We start from the raw sequence: 16,358 nt of genomic DNA on the forward strand, positions 1-16,358 counted from the left end.
TCTTTCAACTCTTTTCACTTCTTGTTTTGGTGATGGTGATAGTTCAGGTAGGAAACGTGAACACCTGAAAACCTGAATTAACGTAACTCACAAAAAAGTGATACTTCGGGTATGTTTTTGATCATTATCTTTATATATAATATTTCCTCGTTAGGGTTCCTGGCGTTCTATAGATTTGTTTTATCTTAGCATTTTGAAGAAACCAACTCTAAATTACCTATACATTACATCAAAATACAAGCCAATCCAGCTCTTCATGAGCTAAACTCCAATTGTAAGGAAAACATTCTGACTGATTGGTAAGTTTAACATCAACAACGGGTCCGCATAGACGGATGGAACCTATGACCATTTGGTTCAACTGAATGCAGTTTTTTTGACATGGAACATAGACATATGTCTGAAAAACCGCCAAGATTTCAACAAATGTTGAATTCTGAACTTATAATTTTACAAGTAAAACGAGTTCAGTGCTAAGAACCTTAAAGGTTGAATCACGAAGTGCATTTGAAGCCAGGGCAGACAGATAAAATGATAATGAGAATCAGGACCAAGATGATGGCAAAAACAACCAGTTTTATCTTCATATTTTCATACCACATCTTCCTCCTTATCTTTGTCCCCTGTTGTCTGAAGTCCTGAGCCTGAAAATCACAAAAGAGCATATTACAAACTTTTGTCTTAAAATGCCTGGTACTCGTATTAGAGCCCCCACTAATCTGGATACGCGATGGATGTCTCATGTTGGGGTAAAGACCTCAAGACTTCTGTTTAATGATAAATAAGTACTTATCACTCCATCACAATTCTGATCAGTGATTACAAACTATTGAACAAACCATGAAAGTCAAGTGGACACATTAATCATGTAGATAAAGTTGCTCGAAAATATGTTCATGCTGCATTATGAGCTAACCTGTGATCGAAGATTATCTGTTTTATCAACTAGAAGCTCAATCTTCTCACCGCGATCAAGAACCTGATATTAAACAAAAAAAGAAAGGAATTGAAGCAAATTTTACATAAACATGTTCTAGATGTCAAAGGCATATGTAGGATTTTGTGCAAGCAGTGTTAGCCTATTATAACATAGTGAATTTTCTCGACGAAGTAGTGTCAGGTGACATCATGACGCCCTCTTGTAGTCTTGTAGAAGGGTGTCCCGTCACTGCCAGATGTGGAAATATTAAGCATAGTTCATCTATAAAAGACCATCAGTCCATTTCCCAACTAATGTGGGACTCTAACATCCCCTTCATGCCCAGACTCATCTGAAGCGTCAACCGAGAACACAAAAAGGGGTGAATCGAACTCTGATACAGTGTAAAGATATGAAACTAGGTCTTTAAAAAATAATTATCTAAGTTCATATAAACAGACCATCAGTACATTCGCCAGAAATTCACCTTCTCAATGTTTTCCATCATAACTCCCTTTACTTCAGAAACTTGAGCCTTAACTTTAGAAAGCTTACTGATTTCTTCAGGATGATCACAACAGTATTTCATATGCTCTTTTAATTTTGACCTACAGTGAGTAACGCCATATTACTTCAGAAAATAAAACAAACAGAGTAACCAAAAAAATGATAAAATAAAAAGAAGGTACCCAAATTCCCTATTGAGGCTTTTAGCACTAGCAGTTGCAGCTTTGCCTCCAGCATATTTCTTGCTAAAATCATTCTTCACTCTATCCAAAAAGGCAAGGGGAATTTCCCTGCCTGCAGATTCAGTAGCCACAACACAATAGGCTGCATTATCAAGTAGCGGATTCAGAATTTAAACGTTAAAAGAGTGCGATCTCCCATTTCAAATAGCTTAGGTACAATTTAACCTTTGCCCTTATTATTTCCCATTTTTTGGCACATACTGAATAAGTCTATTCACCAAGATTAGGCAGATAAGAAAAACCACCTAATATTTTTGTTTTTTCCTAAACTTTGAACGTGAAGCCTCATAATTCTCATCTTACGTTATTGATTACTAGGTCACATTTTTGGAATGCATAGATTACAACTCGTAATTTACAAATTATCTTCAACAAATGTCATACATTTCTTGAATTATTATGAATATCTCCAACTATTTATGTTTGATGATCATATATCAACAAAACAATGCCTATTCAACTCTTAATTCCATGAGGCCTCAGGTTCAATAACAACCTCTAAAAAAATCACGCGATCCACATGTAACTCATCAACAATCTCTTAAAAAACCAAATTTATCAAGTAGATCCAATTAATCAAAATACGAAAAAAAAATTAAAAAAAAATTGTAAATCATATCATGAATATAGGAAAAAAAGATGAAACTGACTGAATCCATTATCGGAGAGAAAATTGAACGTATGATCATCACAATTATACGAAAATTTGTTACTAGATGGCGGTAGCTTCTGCAAACATTGAGTAGCAATGCTGCTAAAATTTCCGGTGAATTCACTATACTCCACCAGAATTATTGTTCCTCTGGCAACGAAGCTATAAATCAACGTTTGTTGTCCCATTGATCGATCTTTTTTATTTAATTTTCGATGAATTAATCCGTTTATAATGGAAGAGAAAATGAAGAAAAATTGAATATTATTTTTCTAGAGAGAAATGAATTGGGGAAATATTTTGCATGCATGGAAATGAAAGGAGAGATAGCATATTGTTGAATGGTTGAAGAAGAAAAGTGGAAATGAATATGTAATTTTTTATTAATTTGGGGGAAAACAAGAAAAAAATTATAACTAAATATTAATAAATTGTCCTTATTATTAATCTATATATATATATATATATATTGCTCGTAGGTAACACTTTTTTTTTTTATAATATAAGCTATTGCTAAATAGTTGAGCGTTTGTTTAGTTTTCCCTTTAGTAATTCTCCTATTATCATATTTTTTTGATTTTATTATTACTTGTTGTTTTCTTTGCCTCGTGTTTATCGCATTACTACTTGTGGTTGCTATTTTTTTTCTCTGTTATTTTCTATATGCTTCAGTGTTAAGTACAGAGTCCATTGGAATTCACAAGGTCGGATAAAGTTGTATACATCATCATTTCCAAACTTCACTTATGGATTATCTGCTCAATGTGATTTTATTGTTATTTGTTATTGTGTTGCTAAATAAAATGAGCAATAAATTTTATTATTTAGTAGCAAAATTTATCTATCTTAATTCCTTCTTCTTCTTCACTTGGTTCTTTTTTATTTTAGAATCAAGTTATACAAAGATTAATAATGTTTTATTTAAAAATATATATAAAAGAAAAAATGACTGAGTTTTCGAAAAATCCCGATTAAACTTATGGTTTAAGAGAAATCAGGTTTCCAAAAAGGACAGAGTCGCCACTTAATTTTTAGTAAAAAAATCAAGAAAAAATTAAAGGTTTTCAAAAGATTTAAACAGATAAAATCAATTGAAAAAGGGTTCGAGTTCAAATGTACGTTCCGAGAAGGTGTTAGGCCCTCGGAATGCCCGCTAACTCGCGGTTGACCGGCGATTTGACCAAAATGATTTTGACTAATTTTGAAATTTTAACTTAAAGTAAAAGAATTTATTTTGCTTTAACTAATTATTTCTAGAATTTAACTAAGTAAAGAACTCACGACTTTGACTAATTTTGAAAGTTTAACAAAGTAAAGAACCCATTTATTTAACTAATTATTATTATTATTTTGAAATTTAGATTAAGTAAAAAGAGCTCATTTATTTGAACATTTTTTATTTTTTTTACTATTATTATTTTTATCATTTTTATTCATCTAAGGGGAAATGAACTAGAGGGGGATTTTCTAAAGGGGAATAACATGTGAAAAGACGAAACACAAAAGTAAAGCTAAGCATGTAAATATTTCAATTTGGATATATATGTATATAGGAAAGGAAATGGTTATCTTCGGGAATTTAATTAAGTTAGAACCAATTCACAAATAAATGTTAGTGGACATAACAAGCAAATAAATAAGAGCGAAGGGAAGAGATATAAAATTTGGGCTTTTGGCCCAAATTTGATTTCGTCTGGACTTTGGTCCACCTGTCTTAAAACTAAATTTACCCCCAAAACAATGGAGTTTAGGCCATTTCAATTAGAAGTCATTGTTGGCCACCTTTGGGCCTCGTCTTTGTACTTCAAAACTTGTATTTGTATTTTTCGACTTTTTGTCGGCGTATACGGTGTGTATATCACTGTATACCAGCTGCTCTTCGAGCCTTTCAGAGCTCGAAAATTCAAAGTCCAGCTTGGTTTATCCTCTGAAAACCTGTATTTTTTAACTTCNATGTTCAAGATGAAACATTTATCTTATTGATTTCATGTATATGAGTGTCTATGACAATTCTTTGTGAGACTGAAAATGTTATTGTCTCTTCCTTCTAGACCAATATAGTGAATTTTAAAGCTTTATTGATAGTAAATTTAGTGATAGAAAGTTCAGTAATTTAAGTCATTCTAACTATTTTTCGTTTTGAGTAGATTGTTGTCACTTTTTTCACATTTTGAATGAATTGTTTTTTTTTTTGTGTGTATGGTTAATAACCGAACCAAACCAAATCGAAACCGATAAGTGTATATTATATTTGGTTTGGTTTGGATTTGATAATTTTAAAACCGATTAAGTTGGTTTGATTTTGATTTTGACCAATGTTTTATTTAAAAACATATGTAAAGGGAAAATGACTTAGTTTTCGAAGAATCGATTAAACTTATGATTTAAGCAAATCGAATTTTCAAAAGAACTGAGTCGCCACTTAATTTTTAGTAAAAAATCAAGAAAAAAAATAAGATTTTTCAAAAGATTTAAACAGATAAAATCAATTGAAAAAAGGGTTCGAGTTCAAATGTCCGAGAAGGTGTTAGGCTCTCGGAATGCCCGCTAACTCGCGGTTGACCGGCGATTTGACCAAAAGTGATTTTGACTAATTTTGAAATTTTAACTTAAAGTAAAAGAATTTATTTATTTTAACTAATTATTTCTAGAATTTAACTAAGTAAAGAACTCACGACTTTGACTAATTTTGAAAGTTTAACAAAGTAAAGAACCCATTTATTTAACTAATTATTATTATTATTTTGAAATTTAGATTAAGTAAAAAGAGCTCATTTATTTGAACATTTTTTATTTTTTTTACTATTATTATTTTTATCATTTTTATTCATCTAAGGGGAAATGAACTAGAGGGGGATTTTCTAAAGGGGAATAACATGTGAAAAGACGAAACACAAAAGTAAAGCTAAGCATGTAAATATTTCAATTTGGATATATATGTATATAGGAAAGGAAATGGTTATCTTCGGGAATTTAATTAAGTTAGAACCAATTCACAAATAAATGTTAGTGGACATAACAAGCAAATAAATAAGAGCGAAGGGAAGAGATATAAAATTTGGGCTTTTGGCCCAAATTTGATTTCGTCTGGACTTTGGTCCACCTGTCTTAAAACTATATTTACCCCCCCAAAACAATGGAGTTTAGGCCATTTCAATTAGAAGTCATTGTTGGCCACCTTTGGGCCTCGTCTTTGTACTTCAAAACTTGTATTTGTATTTTTCGACTTTTTGTCGGCGTATACGGTGTGTATATCACTGTATACCAGCTGCTCTTCGAGCCTTTCAGAGCTCGAAAATTCAAAGTCCAGCTTGGTTTATCCTCTGAAAACCTGTATTTTTTAACTTCCTTCTGGCCGACTCAAGGAACATGAATATTAGGCCATAATGGCCCAATAGGAAAATGCGAGGAGAAGAGGTGTAATCCGTGAGGATTCGGGGAGATTTCACATGCAAACAAAGGATAATACAAATTAGCATTCACTTTTATAACAAGGAATTTTAAGAATAAGACTTAGTCAACAAAGAAATCAAACACATGTTGATGTCATAATTGTGGTATAGCAATAAAACAGCTTAACAGTGACCTATAGTCATGATTTCATATCATGAACTAATTGATCAAAGATACAGTTTCTAAGGAATTTGACATAGATGAATTGCCGAAAAAATTAAGCTAAACGACTTCCAATCAATTAAAAAGAAAAGAGACCATTTGAAAGAGAAAAATACTCGATAGCAAGTAGTAATCTTGACCCAAATCGAAAACAACACCCTCTATGGCAATATAAGCTGATAAACCGAATCGAAACGCAACCTGAGGCCAAGCCTTTATCAATAACTTGAGGCACTAAGATATTCACAATAAATGATCTTAACCATAATGACTCGTCATTTTCTGAAACAGATTTTAGCACTAAAACGTTCTAAACTAAGCCTAAAAAGAAGAAAGTGGCCTGGAATTTGTTACAGTTAACAGATGAAGCATATGGTATGCTCAACAAACTCTAAAAAAAACAAAAAAAAACATGCTGGCAAGGAGAAGAAATAAACAAAAACAATAGCTAACAACATCTAGTTCTTAAACAATGAAACAGTAAGCATAGACAATGCTTTTTTAACTAAGCATAGAAAACATCTAATAGTGAAAAAAAACAAATAAAAATGGGTAGGGATATGAGAGAATCGGAACATGGGTCCTATATCAAAAGAAGAGATTTGTTAACATGAGAAAACTCTTAATATTTTGACACGAATCTATATGTGTACCGATATGGATGAAAGCTAATTAAGGCAAGCTTCAGAAAATGAAAGCAAAAAGCAATGGGATAATCTTTTGATATGCTCAGAACACTTAACATAATATGAGCATGAGCACAAATAGAGAGGAACAAATAATGAAGAAACAACATGGACTTAAGACGAGCATAACAACCACGAATTTAAAAAGAGCACAGACAAATACGCGAGCTCAAACAATCATTCAGCCATGCTAAAAAAAAAACCGAACACATATCACTCATTTCAAGAAATAAGGTGAAAGGAAATAACATCAAACTGAACATATCGCTTAAACTCATTCTAGAATTCACGAAGAGCTACATATCAAACAAATAATGACCTCAAAGCAGACAAAGGATTATGAGTCGTTTACCTTGTTCGAGGCAGCGATTTGGGACAAGAAGCGAGCAGAGGAGACAACGAGCTTCTTCCAACACCACACACAAAACTCCGAGAGCTCCGACAAGCAGCAAGAATGTCTCGAAAAAAAAAAAGAGATTGACGCTTGAATACACTCTATAACACTTGATTTCTTAAGTCTGTATTTTTTGTTTTTTAAAAAAAATCTATGTATCTTTGCTTTTTCAGGACTCCAAATTTTCAACCAAAAAAAAATCTTCCAAAATTTTTTTTTTTTTTTTTTTTTTTCAGATACTGAAACAGTAAAGTCTTATATAGAAAGGAGCTAGGGTTCGACTTTGAGGGGGAAAAGGCTGAAATTTCGGATGGAAAGGGCCCAATTCAAAATTCAAATCCTAAAAAATCTTACACCATTAAGGGGAAACAAGTTTTTTATGAAATCTCAACTCCATTCCGGAAAAGGAATGGAGGATGGACGGTTGGATCAATTCCCATCGTCCTTGGAGCTTGACGTGGCCTCATCCCACAACCTCAAGGATGAAAATAGCAGCTGGAAACACGAAAAAGCTGTACAAAAAATGTACCAGCCTGCTGAAGGAGACGTTGGGATTATATTTCCATCTATCGCCGTGTCCACTCCGTGAACTCGCCACCGCTAGAGGGATGTGAGGCGCGTGTGGTATCGGTGGTGTCGCTCACGCACCTACCGTTTGCCAGCCGTGTACTGCTCTGTTTTGGGAGTTATTTGCTGTAGTTGACGCTACTGGTAGGTCTTCTTTGTTGAACAAGAAGTGGGCCGGGTCGGGAACATGGAATTGGGTCAAGTGATATATTGTTTGGATATATTGTTGGTATTGTATGTATATGGATTTGGTAGGGATTAGTATTGTTAGTGGGCTGCTGTACGTCATTGTTGGTTGAAGGAATTGGCAAATGTTGATAGGCCTTTGTGGGCTGGTTTTGGCATTAAGCAATGGCCCAAAATGGGTTTAAGGTAAGGGTTAGATTAAGAATGGTTAAATGGGTTTAGATTATAGCCAATTGAATTAAGCCATTTCGAATTTAATTAACAAAATTAGCTCAAACTCAAATAAGATAAATTAATATTAATTAATTAACGAGCTTCTTAATCCTAACGGAATAAAATAATTAACTTAATAAGAATATAACTAATTTAAACATGAACTAATTAATTCAAAATCGTAATTATGATTTAAATTAAACTAAGTTAGTAAAACACTTAGCTAAAACGAAATAAAAACATTTTGATATGATTTTCAAATATTTATAAAATATACTAATTAGACACATAATTATATAATAATTAACTTAACTATAAACTAATTAACTCGAAATATAAGTTATTGATTAATTTAAACCAAATAGCCAAATGTTTAAATAAGACTAAAATTATTTTGAGACAATTTTCGAATATTTATAAAATATACTAATTTGACATATAATTATATAAAATATCATATTTATTATTTTAAAATTTATAAAAATGAAAAAAACTACTTAAAATGACTTGAAAATTATTTTGAATTTTACGAAGCTAATTATTTCAAATCGTTTAGATTTTAGGAAGCTCGATGATTAATTTATATTGGGGAGGGTCAAAATTGGGTGTCAACAAATAATACATAAATTGATGTAATTAATGAATTATGTAGGAATATATTATAATGCATGAATTATTTTTTATCAAATATTTGGTTCATAAATTGGATATACGATATATAACTTAAATGTTTGATTTAAAATTACATAAGGGTTTAAAAGAGACCCGTAAGCATGCCCACACCACTAATGGTGCAAAGGATCAAATGGGTAATCTTGGTATAAAAAATAGGCGGAATGACCTGGAAGACCTCTGTACTTGGCTCATTTTGTCAGTTGAACCCTCATACTCATCACTTTGCCAACTAGACCCTTAAACCCATCAAAACACAATATTTTAAACCCCTCTGACCATTGACCAAGCTTATGTGGCATTAATATTGGTGAGTTGGAAATATGCGTGATTACACGCGCTTAAAAGCGAGTTAAAACAATATTTTTCTTTAAAAAAAAAATTAACAAAATTAAAAAAAAAATCATCTTCTTCAACCCTCCTTCATCCACACCCACCATTTCTTCTTCTCCACCAGCCCTCTCTCCTCTACCCCTCACCACAGCCCTCACCTTTCTTCTTTCTCCACCCCACATTCACTCTTCTCCGCCTCTTCTTCTTCTTTTTTTTTAATACAAATCAGTAGCCTCAACTTCTTCTAAAATTTTCGTTTTTTAGGTTTGAAAAATATTAGTATCATTCTTTTATTAGATGGTTTCAACGAGGAGATGCAGATAATGTGAAGAATGATTGTGACTATTGAAAATTTTAAAACTCCATTGATAAGTATGAAAAAGCTTAAAAAATAATAAATGGGTCTTGTGAATTTGTAAATTACTTAAATTTTTTGATTGGGGTTCATTGAGTTTGTGTTGGTAAACTTGTAGTTGAATTTACAAGTTAAATCAAGAAGAATTTGATCTGATGGGTATGAATCTAGTGCTCAATTTGTGACCAAATATGAAGAAGATGACTATTTGAAAAGTTAAAGAAATTAAAAAATTGATTTATTTGATTTTTAAAATTTTTTTAGCACTTAATTTCGCATGTGGCACTAAAAATGATGTGGAATTTCACGTGTAATCGCGTCCATTACACACACTCTGACCGGAGGAGAAAAGGGTTTAAAATGTTGTGTTTTGATGGGTTTAAGGGTCTAGTTGGCAAAGTGATGAGTATGAGGGTTCAACTGACAAAATGAGCCAAGAACAAGGGTCTTTCAGGTCATTCCGCCTAAAAAATATAGGTCTAACCCATCGGTGGCCTCCTAAAGTCGGCACGATGTTTCATTTAGACACCTTAACTAGACAATGTTTATTTTAGACACTAATGTAGAGTTCCGCTATGTCATTTTGACACTTTTTGCTTACATGGCATAATCAGTGTGATACACTCATTGACCAGCGCATGAAATAGTTTTTTAGTTAATTTTTAATTAGTTTTTCTTCTTCTTCTCCCATTTTTAGCCACCATTTTACCCAAGTTAAATTTCATCCATTATAGATGAAGGTTTCGACAAAAATGATGAAAAATGTTTTTAAAATCTAAAAATAAATCCATTTACGAATTTTTTTTGGAAGAATTTAATATTAATTTCTTTAAACTAAGCTAAAAATTTGTTTGAGATAGTAATGACGTGTAGATGTAGGGTGGGGTAGTTTCTGCAAAAGGATTGGGGACGTTTTTATTTTTGAAAATAAAATTTTCAATTGGTGCGCATAGTAGGATATTTTCGAGGCGGGGGTTTGGGGGTTATTTGGAGGTTGGGTATTTGGGGGCTTTAGAGAAAGACGATTTTGTGGGTGGAGGGTGGGGGTGGGGGGTGGAGAAGACTACTGGGGATGGGTTCTTTTATTTGTTTTTTTAAAATTATTTTTTAATTATTTGGATAAAAATATTATGTGTCATTAATTCATTGGTCAGTTTTTATTTTTATTCAAAAATAATTATTTAATAATTACTTTTGATACAAATGACAAATGTCATCATTTAATTCGTCACTTTACACGTCATTCGCGAGTGTAATACACACATCTTATACAGTGGCGGAGCCACATGAAGTTGAGGGGTGTCGACCGACACCCTTTCGTCGAAAAATTACATTGTGTAGCTAGACTAAAAATATTTTTTTATGTCTATATATTACATATTGACACTCCTTGACTTCTACGCGATTTTACTTCTTTATATTTTGACACCCCTTTGTCAAAGTTCTGGCTCTGCCATTGATCTTATATATTTTTGTTGATATTAAAAAAAGTGTCAGCGGAATTCTACATCAGGTGTGTAAAATGAACATTATCTAATAAGTGAAACATCGTGCCAACTTTAGGGTGCCACCGATGATATATAGAAATTGACATATAAATATATTAAATTATAAAAGTGAAACTTGTTACCAAACATTATTAGGTAAAGCAATACATATATTTTAAATCATGATCATCTTGTCCAACACATCTAATCAAACGTATCGTCTAATTGACACGATACAAGTATATGTAAAAATTATAACCCAATCATTAATTACCATACGGTGAAACAAGACTTTGTATATAAACAATTTGTTGAAACCAATCATCATTATGATTCGTGAGAGTTTGACATGTTTTCTTTTCAATATTGTACCTCACCAATTGATATCCTTCATTATCAACAATGAGCTCCCCATTTTTTGTGAAACAAATTGGATCAAAATATCCAATATGTTCAAAATCATTAATGTCCAATACTAATAATTTAATCCATGATGAAATAACACCATACTCCTTCATCACCCAAATTTCACAATAAAGTCCATTACCTTTGTTAAGCAAAGATAAACATCCTTGTAAAACACCAACATTATGAAAATTGACATTTTCATCATGTTCCAACATAGGTTGTTTCATTACTCCAAATGTCTCTTGTCCTAAATCAAGTGTGACAATGGTTTTTTCCTTCTTTGCCCCATTAATGTGATTGTATCCTAGCCAATGTAGAGTTCCATTAAAGAAAACCCCTTGTTCTTCATCAAAAATAGAAATGTCCTTAAAGCCTTGAATCTTTCTCCATCTTTCACCACTTGTAGAAAAAACATCGACTATTCCATCTGATGTACCCCTAACAACTTTGTACGTGTTATTAATCGAATCATAACCAAAACCATTGAAAATAGGACAATCATTATGAAAATTACAAGTCAAACTTGGTAAGTCCCTAGAGATTCTAGTTGAGGGGTTCCATAGAGAAATTTTATTAGTGTCACATAATAACATACAAATCAATCCATTACAAGAACCAATAATTTCAACATTATTAGATTCAAGTTCTTCATCCATGGATGGATACAACAAATCTACGATGGCATTATCGTCGTCGACATGATCTTCAAGTGATGATGGAGATTCATAGTCCAAGGACTTAAAGGGTGACATAGTTAAAATCCTAAAATGGTTTGTGTTTGGGTCAGAAATAGCTAGAGAAAGATGAAGTTTGATAAATTCTTCATTTGAAATTAAAGATAACCAAGATTTGGACACACATTTGAATTGTAAAAGATATTTAACATGTAATCTTGAAAGTATATTTGACATAATATCTTGAGGAAGATTTGGGATTGATCTCTTAATAGGTGAACTCATCTTTGGGTATTTCTTTTGTATTTTTCTGGTATGTATAATGAAGAAATTTATAGCAATTTATTAAGATAGCTAAAGCCTCAACTTGTAATAATTATTACAATGAGTTATAGAGATTGGCAATTATTGGTTTAAGTGGAAAATTTGTCAAGTTGATATATTAGTTTATGAAGATTCCCATGGTGATATAATGAGTCCATATTATATGTTTTTTATTAATGTATCAATCTTTCGTTTAATATGTTTTACGTAAATTAAGTGTTTATCAAAAATAATATTTTTATTTTTACAAAATTAATTAAAACTACGTACATATTACCGTTTTTGAAGATCACTTGTAAAATTTCATTGGTATATTATTGTTGTTACATGGGAAACTGAAGTCTCAGAAAGCTTGTTGTGTACTCTATAAGACTATAACTATAATGATTTTTAATTAAATAAGTTATAGAAATTGGCAGCAATTGGTCTAATAAGTTAAATTAAAATTATCAAGTTGATTATTATACTATTTTATAAAGATTCTTTTAGGCATGTGAACCATCTACTTATTATATAATTATTGTAATTACTGTCACATTGACTTTTTCTGTAATGACCCGGATTGTCATTTTTAGAAATTTACATAAAATTTCCGTTTTTACCCCTCTAATAGTTGACTCGAGTAATTTTTGATTAGTCGGTGAAGTTGATTTGGAAATTTTGAACTATTCGTTTAACTTAAGTTAATTAATCGATAGTTAGTGGGTTAAAGTGATCATTTATTAAAGACTCTATACCACTTGACCATGGGTTAAAATGAATTAAATTATTTGGGGTTTAATATTTGAGTCATAACTGAAAAAGGAAAAGAAGAAAAGGGCGTAGGGTTTCGGCGAGGGTATTGCGTGTGTACTTCAGGTAAGTCATCAAAATTGCCAACCATCTTGTTGTATTGTATATATTGATATGAACTATATTAATGTTATTATTATAATATTGGTTATAGAAGAGAAATCAATAACCGGTAGTGTAATTGGACTCGAGGGAATAATAGTAATGGATAAAATATGTAATTTGAGCAATGATTATGTCCCATCATTGATTCATTATAATGGAAAATCATTTGAGGTTAATATACTTATAGAAGAGGTCGGTGATTATCGGTATATATGCTTGTAGTTAGGCTTAAAGATTTATACATTAGGTTTCTCAAAGCTGAGTTACTGACACGGTAACTACTGGATATATGTTTCCATTTAATCTATTATTACTATTATTATAACAATATTGGCTTAGATAGAGAAACAAGAGAAATTGAATTTAATAACCTGTGCTAACGTTTTCTGGGTGGAAAATTGTTAATGGCTAATGTAATCATTGGATAATGATTATGGGTAATCATTAGGTAATATTGGATTTATATAATGGGTGGTTAATGATCAGAAAGCAATTTTTTTTGGAGTTACTTACTACATTATAAACTAAGTTATTGATATATTGAGACTTACCCTAGGCTTGAAAATTTGAGAAGTATGAAAGTTGGAATGTTAATTGACATTAAGATTAGGAACTTGACTATATATTTGAGTGATTTTTTTTGGGTTCAGACTAGACCTATAGTGACATGAGTGTTGTTAGTTTCGGAATCTTATTGTGACTATGTACTTGAATAGATTGCATTGATTTGGAAGTTCAACGAAAAGGGAAGGCTCAAGTCTCAGAGTGATTGTTCGGTTATTTGAGGCAAGTGGATTTCTAAACCCTTGCTAAGCGTATGGAATTCGTGTATTTCCTTGTGGTATATGTTTGGGAGTAATGAGAATTGGTGATGGGTTGACTTGTCCATGTTGAAAAATTCTAATGATGGAAAAAGGGTAATAAAAAGGCTTGTTGTTTAATTATTGATGTTGTGTCACGATTGTATTGTTGTGAATTGTACATTGATGTTAAATTGGTCATCTTCTCATTATTTGTGTGAACATGTCATTTGCATTGTTCTGAGACATGGTTGTGATAAGTGTTACGTGATAAGAGGATGTACCATTATCGAGGGTCGTATCGCGCGCCGCGATGGATACTATATTTCGAGGGACGTATCGCGCGCCGCGATGGTTACTATTATCGAGGGTCGTATCGCGCGCCGCGATGGATGCATGGACAGATATGTCCCCCATGGGTCCCGGACTGAGAGACAGCGGGTGTGTATCATTAGGTCAGACATGCATCACTATACTTGACATTGCATTTCATTGCATTGCACATTTTTATTATTGATGAACTTGATCTTGTGTGTTGCTGATCTTGTGAGTGCCTTTCTGTGAAATTGGTTATTGACGAATATTGAGGTGTTATTGAGAATATATGATCTGTTAGAGTGCTATTGTTGAGATGTATGCTTTGTAAACTGTAAATTGCTAGGTTGGGTTGGTTTTATGCAGGTTGTAGTTATGGAGGTTAGGATGGGGTGTAAGGAGTACCCGTATTCTGTACCCTTAGCTTGTGTTTAGAGGTTTGCTTGTTGAGTACCGTGTGGTTTGGTACTCACCCCTTGCTTCTACAATCTTTTGTAGGTTACGAGCCCGGATCTTCGTGATACCTTCCATTCTCTTCGTTTCCGCGGCTTTCTGTGGAGATCTGAGAGGTAGTTGTTTGTCATCTCAGCGAACCTCCTTACTCCTGTTTATGATTTTGTTTTTACTTGAAAGACAACATCATTTGAGACTTGCGTATTTTATTTCAATTCTAGTATTTACATTAGAGGCTTGTGCACGTGACAACCAGGTTTTGGGGATTGAATTAAGTTGACTTGTTTTCGTAATAGTAATTGTTATTGAACTTTGCTTTATTTCCGCACTTTATAGAATGATTGGGTTTTAGGCTGACTTGTCTTGGTGGGATACGACGAGTGCCATCACATCCATTTTTGGGTCGTGACATTTTCTCTTTTAAATCAAAACAAAAAACAAAAACTTTGCAATTTTTTACTTCTAGTCTGTAATTTCTTTTAATATGCTTCAAAAAGTGATTTTTTTAATTAACTTTTACTTCTAGTTTTGCATATGACATGTCTAAGATGATAAGATTAAAAAATATTTTGATAATACATTTCATGTAGCATTTCTTTAAGATCACAAGATTCATAAATCTTTTTTATTATATCACTTTTTAAAATTTGTCGTCAAGTCAAAACTACACAAATAATTTAAAACGAAGGAAGTAAATTTTAGCACCCACGGTAGTCCTTCTCAACAAAAGTGTAAGAAGTAAAAAAAAAATAAAAAAAATAATAAAAAAAAATTAAAATTTTCAGGCGTTGGGGTTGGGATTGGAACGACGAGAGGGAGTTGCTCGGATGATAAGCACCCAACCCGAAGGTTGCGAGTTCGAGTCACCAGGGAGCAAAAGGGGTGGGAGCTCCTAGGGAGGGTAAAAGAAAAAAAAAAGTTGGGGACAGATGAAAGGTATATATGGTTGATAAAATATTTTAATTTTTTTAAAAAATAAATTAATTTTTTTTTGTGGGGTGGGTAAGAGATTTTGCTTTCCAAGCATTTAACATGATCTCTAGCTATAATATTATGGGTACTCATATTTATCCACATTATTTATTGAATAACTCATTTTTACCCATTTAAAATATAAATCATATATTCGACTCAATCCACTTATTTGTCACCCCTTACAGTTGTGCTCATAATGTACTTGGCAAAGTCCTTTGTGGCATCCCTATGTAAAATTATTATATCGTTATTCTCTGAAATAAATAAATTAGACATGTGATATATATGGACTAATTAACAAGTTATAATAAGGTCCATATCATATGTGTATATTATGTCATTCATGCATGTATTACTCCTCCTATATATCCTATGAAATGCAAGTATTTACCCCAAATTTGCAATCCTCCTATATATCCTATGAAATGCAAGTATTTGCCCCAAATTTGCAATATGTTAGGATGTTATTATCGGGTAAGTAGAGTTAAAATTTTCAGTAAGTAAATTCTAAATATGAAAAAGTAAATATATGAAGATGTCGAAGGAATTTAGCATATGTTATATGCATAAAAAAAATTAATCATATATAAATAGTGTAACATTTTATCGAAGAATCAGATAAACTCCTTGATGACTCACGATTCTAGCTACCTGGCTCCGCCCCTATTAATATATCTTGATTGC

At 32.2% G+C, this 16,358-nt stretch overlaps 2 protein-coding genes across 2 annotated transcripts; both read right to left on the bottom strand.

Moving 5' to 3' along the window:
* Positions 1–215: 215 nt before the first annotated feature.
* LOC125861933 (putative vesicle-associated membrane protein 726) lies at positions 216–2,511 on the bottom strand. Its single transcript, XM_049541851.1, has 5 exons — positions 2,319–2,511; positions 1,609–1,750; positions 1,407–1,527; positions 917–979; positions 216–644 (listed from the first exon to the last, which is right to left on the bottom strand). The coding sequence occupies exons 1-5, from the start codon at positions 2,506–2,508 to the stop codon at positions 495–497; spliced, it is 666 nt and encodes a 221-aa protein (XP_049397808.1). The 5' UTR covers positions 2,509–2,511; the 3' UTR covers positions 216–494.
* Positions 2,512–11,094: 8,583 nt separating this feature from the next.
* LOC125861923 (F-box/kelch-repeat protein At3g06240-like) lies at positions 11,095–12,164 on the bottom strand. Its single transcript, XM_049541841.1, has one exon. The coding sequence runs from the start codon at positions 12,145–12,147 to the stop codon at positions 11,095–11,097; it is 1,053 nt and encodes a 350-aa protein (XP_049397798.1). The 5' UTR covers positions 12,148–12,164.
* Between the last annotated feature and the right edge of the window lie 4,194 nt (positions 12,165–16,358).

Source organism: Solanum stenotomum, chromosome 4, assembly GCF_019186545.1.
Source record: "Solanum stenotomum isolate F172 chromosome 4, ASM1918654v1, whole genome shotgun sequence".
Lineage (NCBI taxonomy): Eukaryota > Viridiplantae > Streptophyta > Magnoliopsida > Solanales > Solanaceae > Solanum > Solanum stenotomum.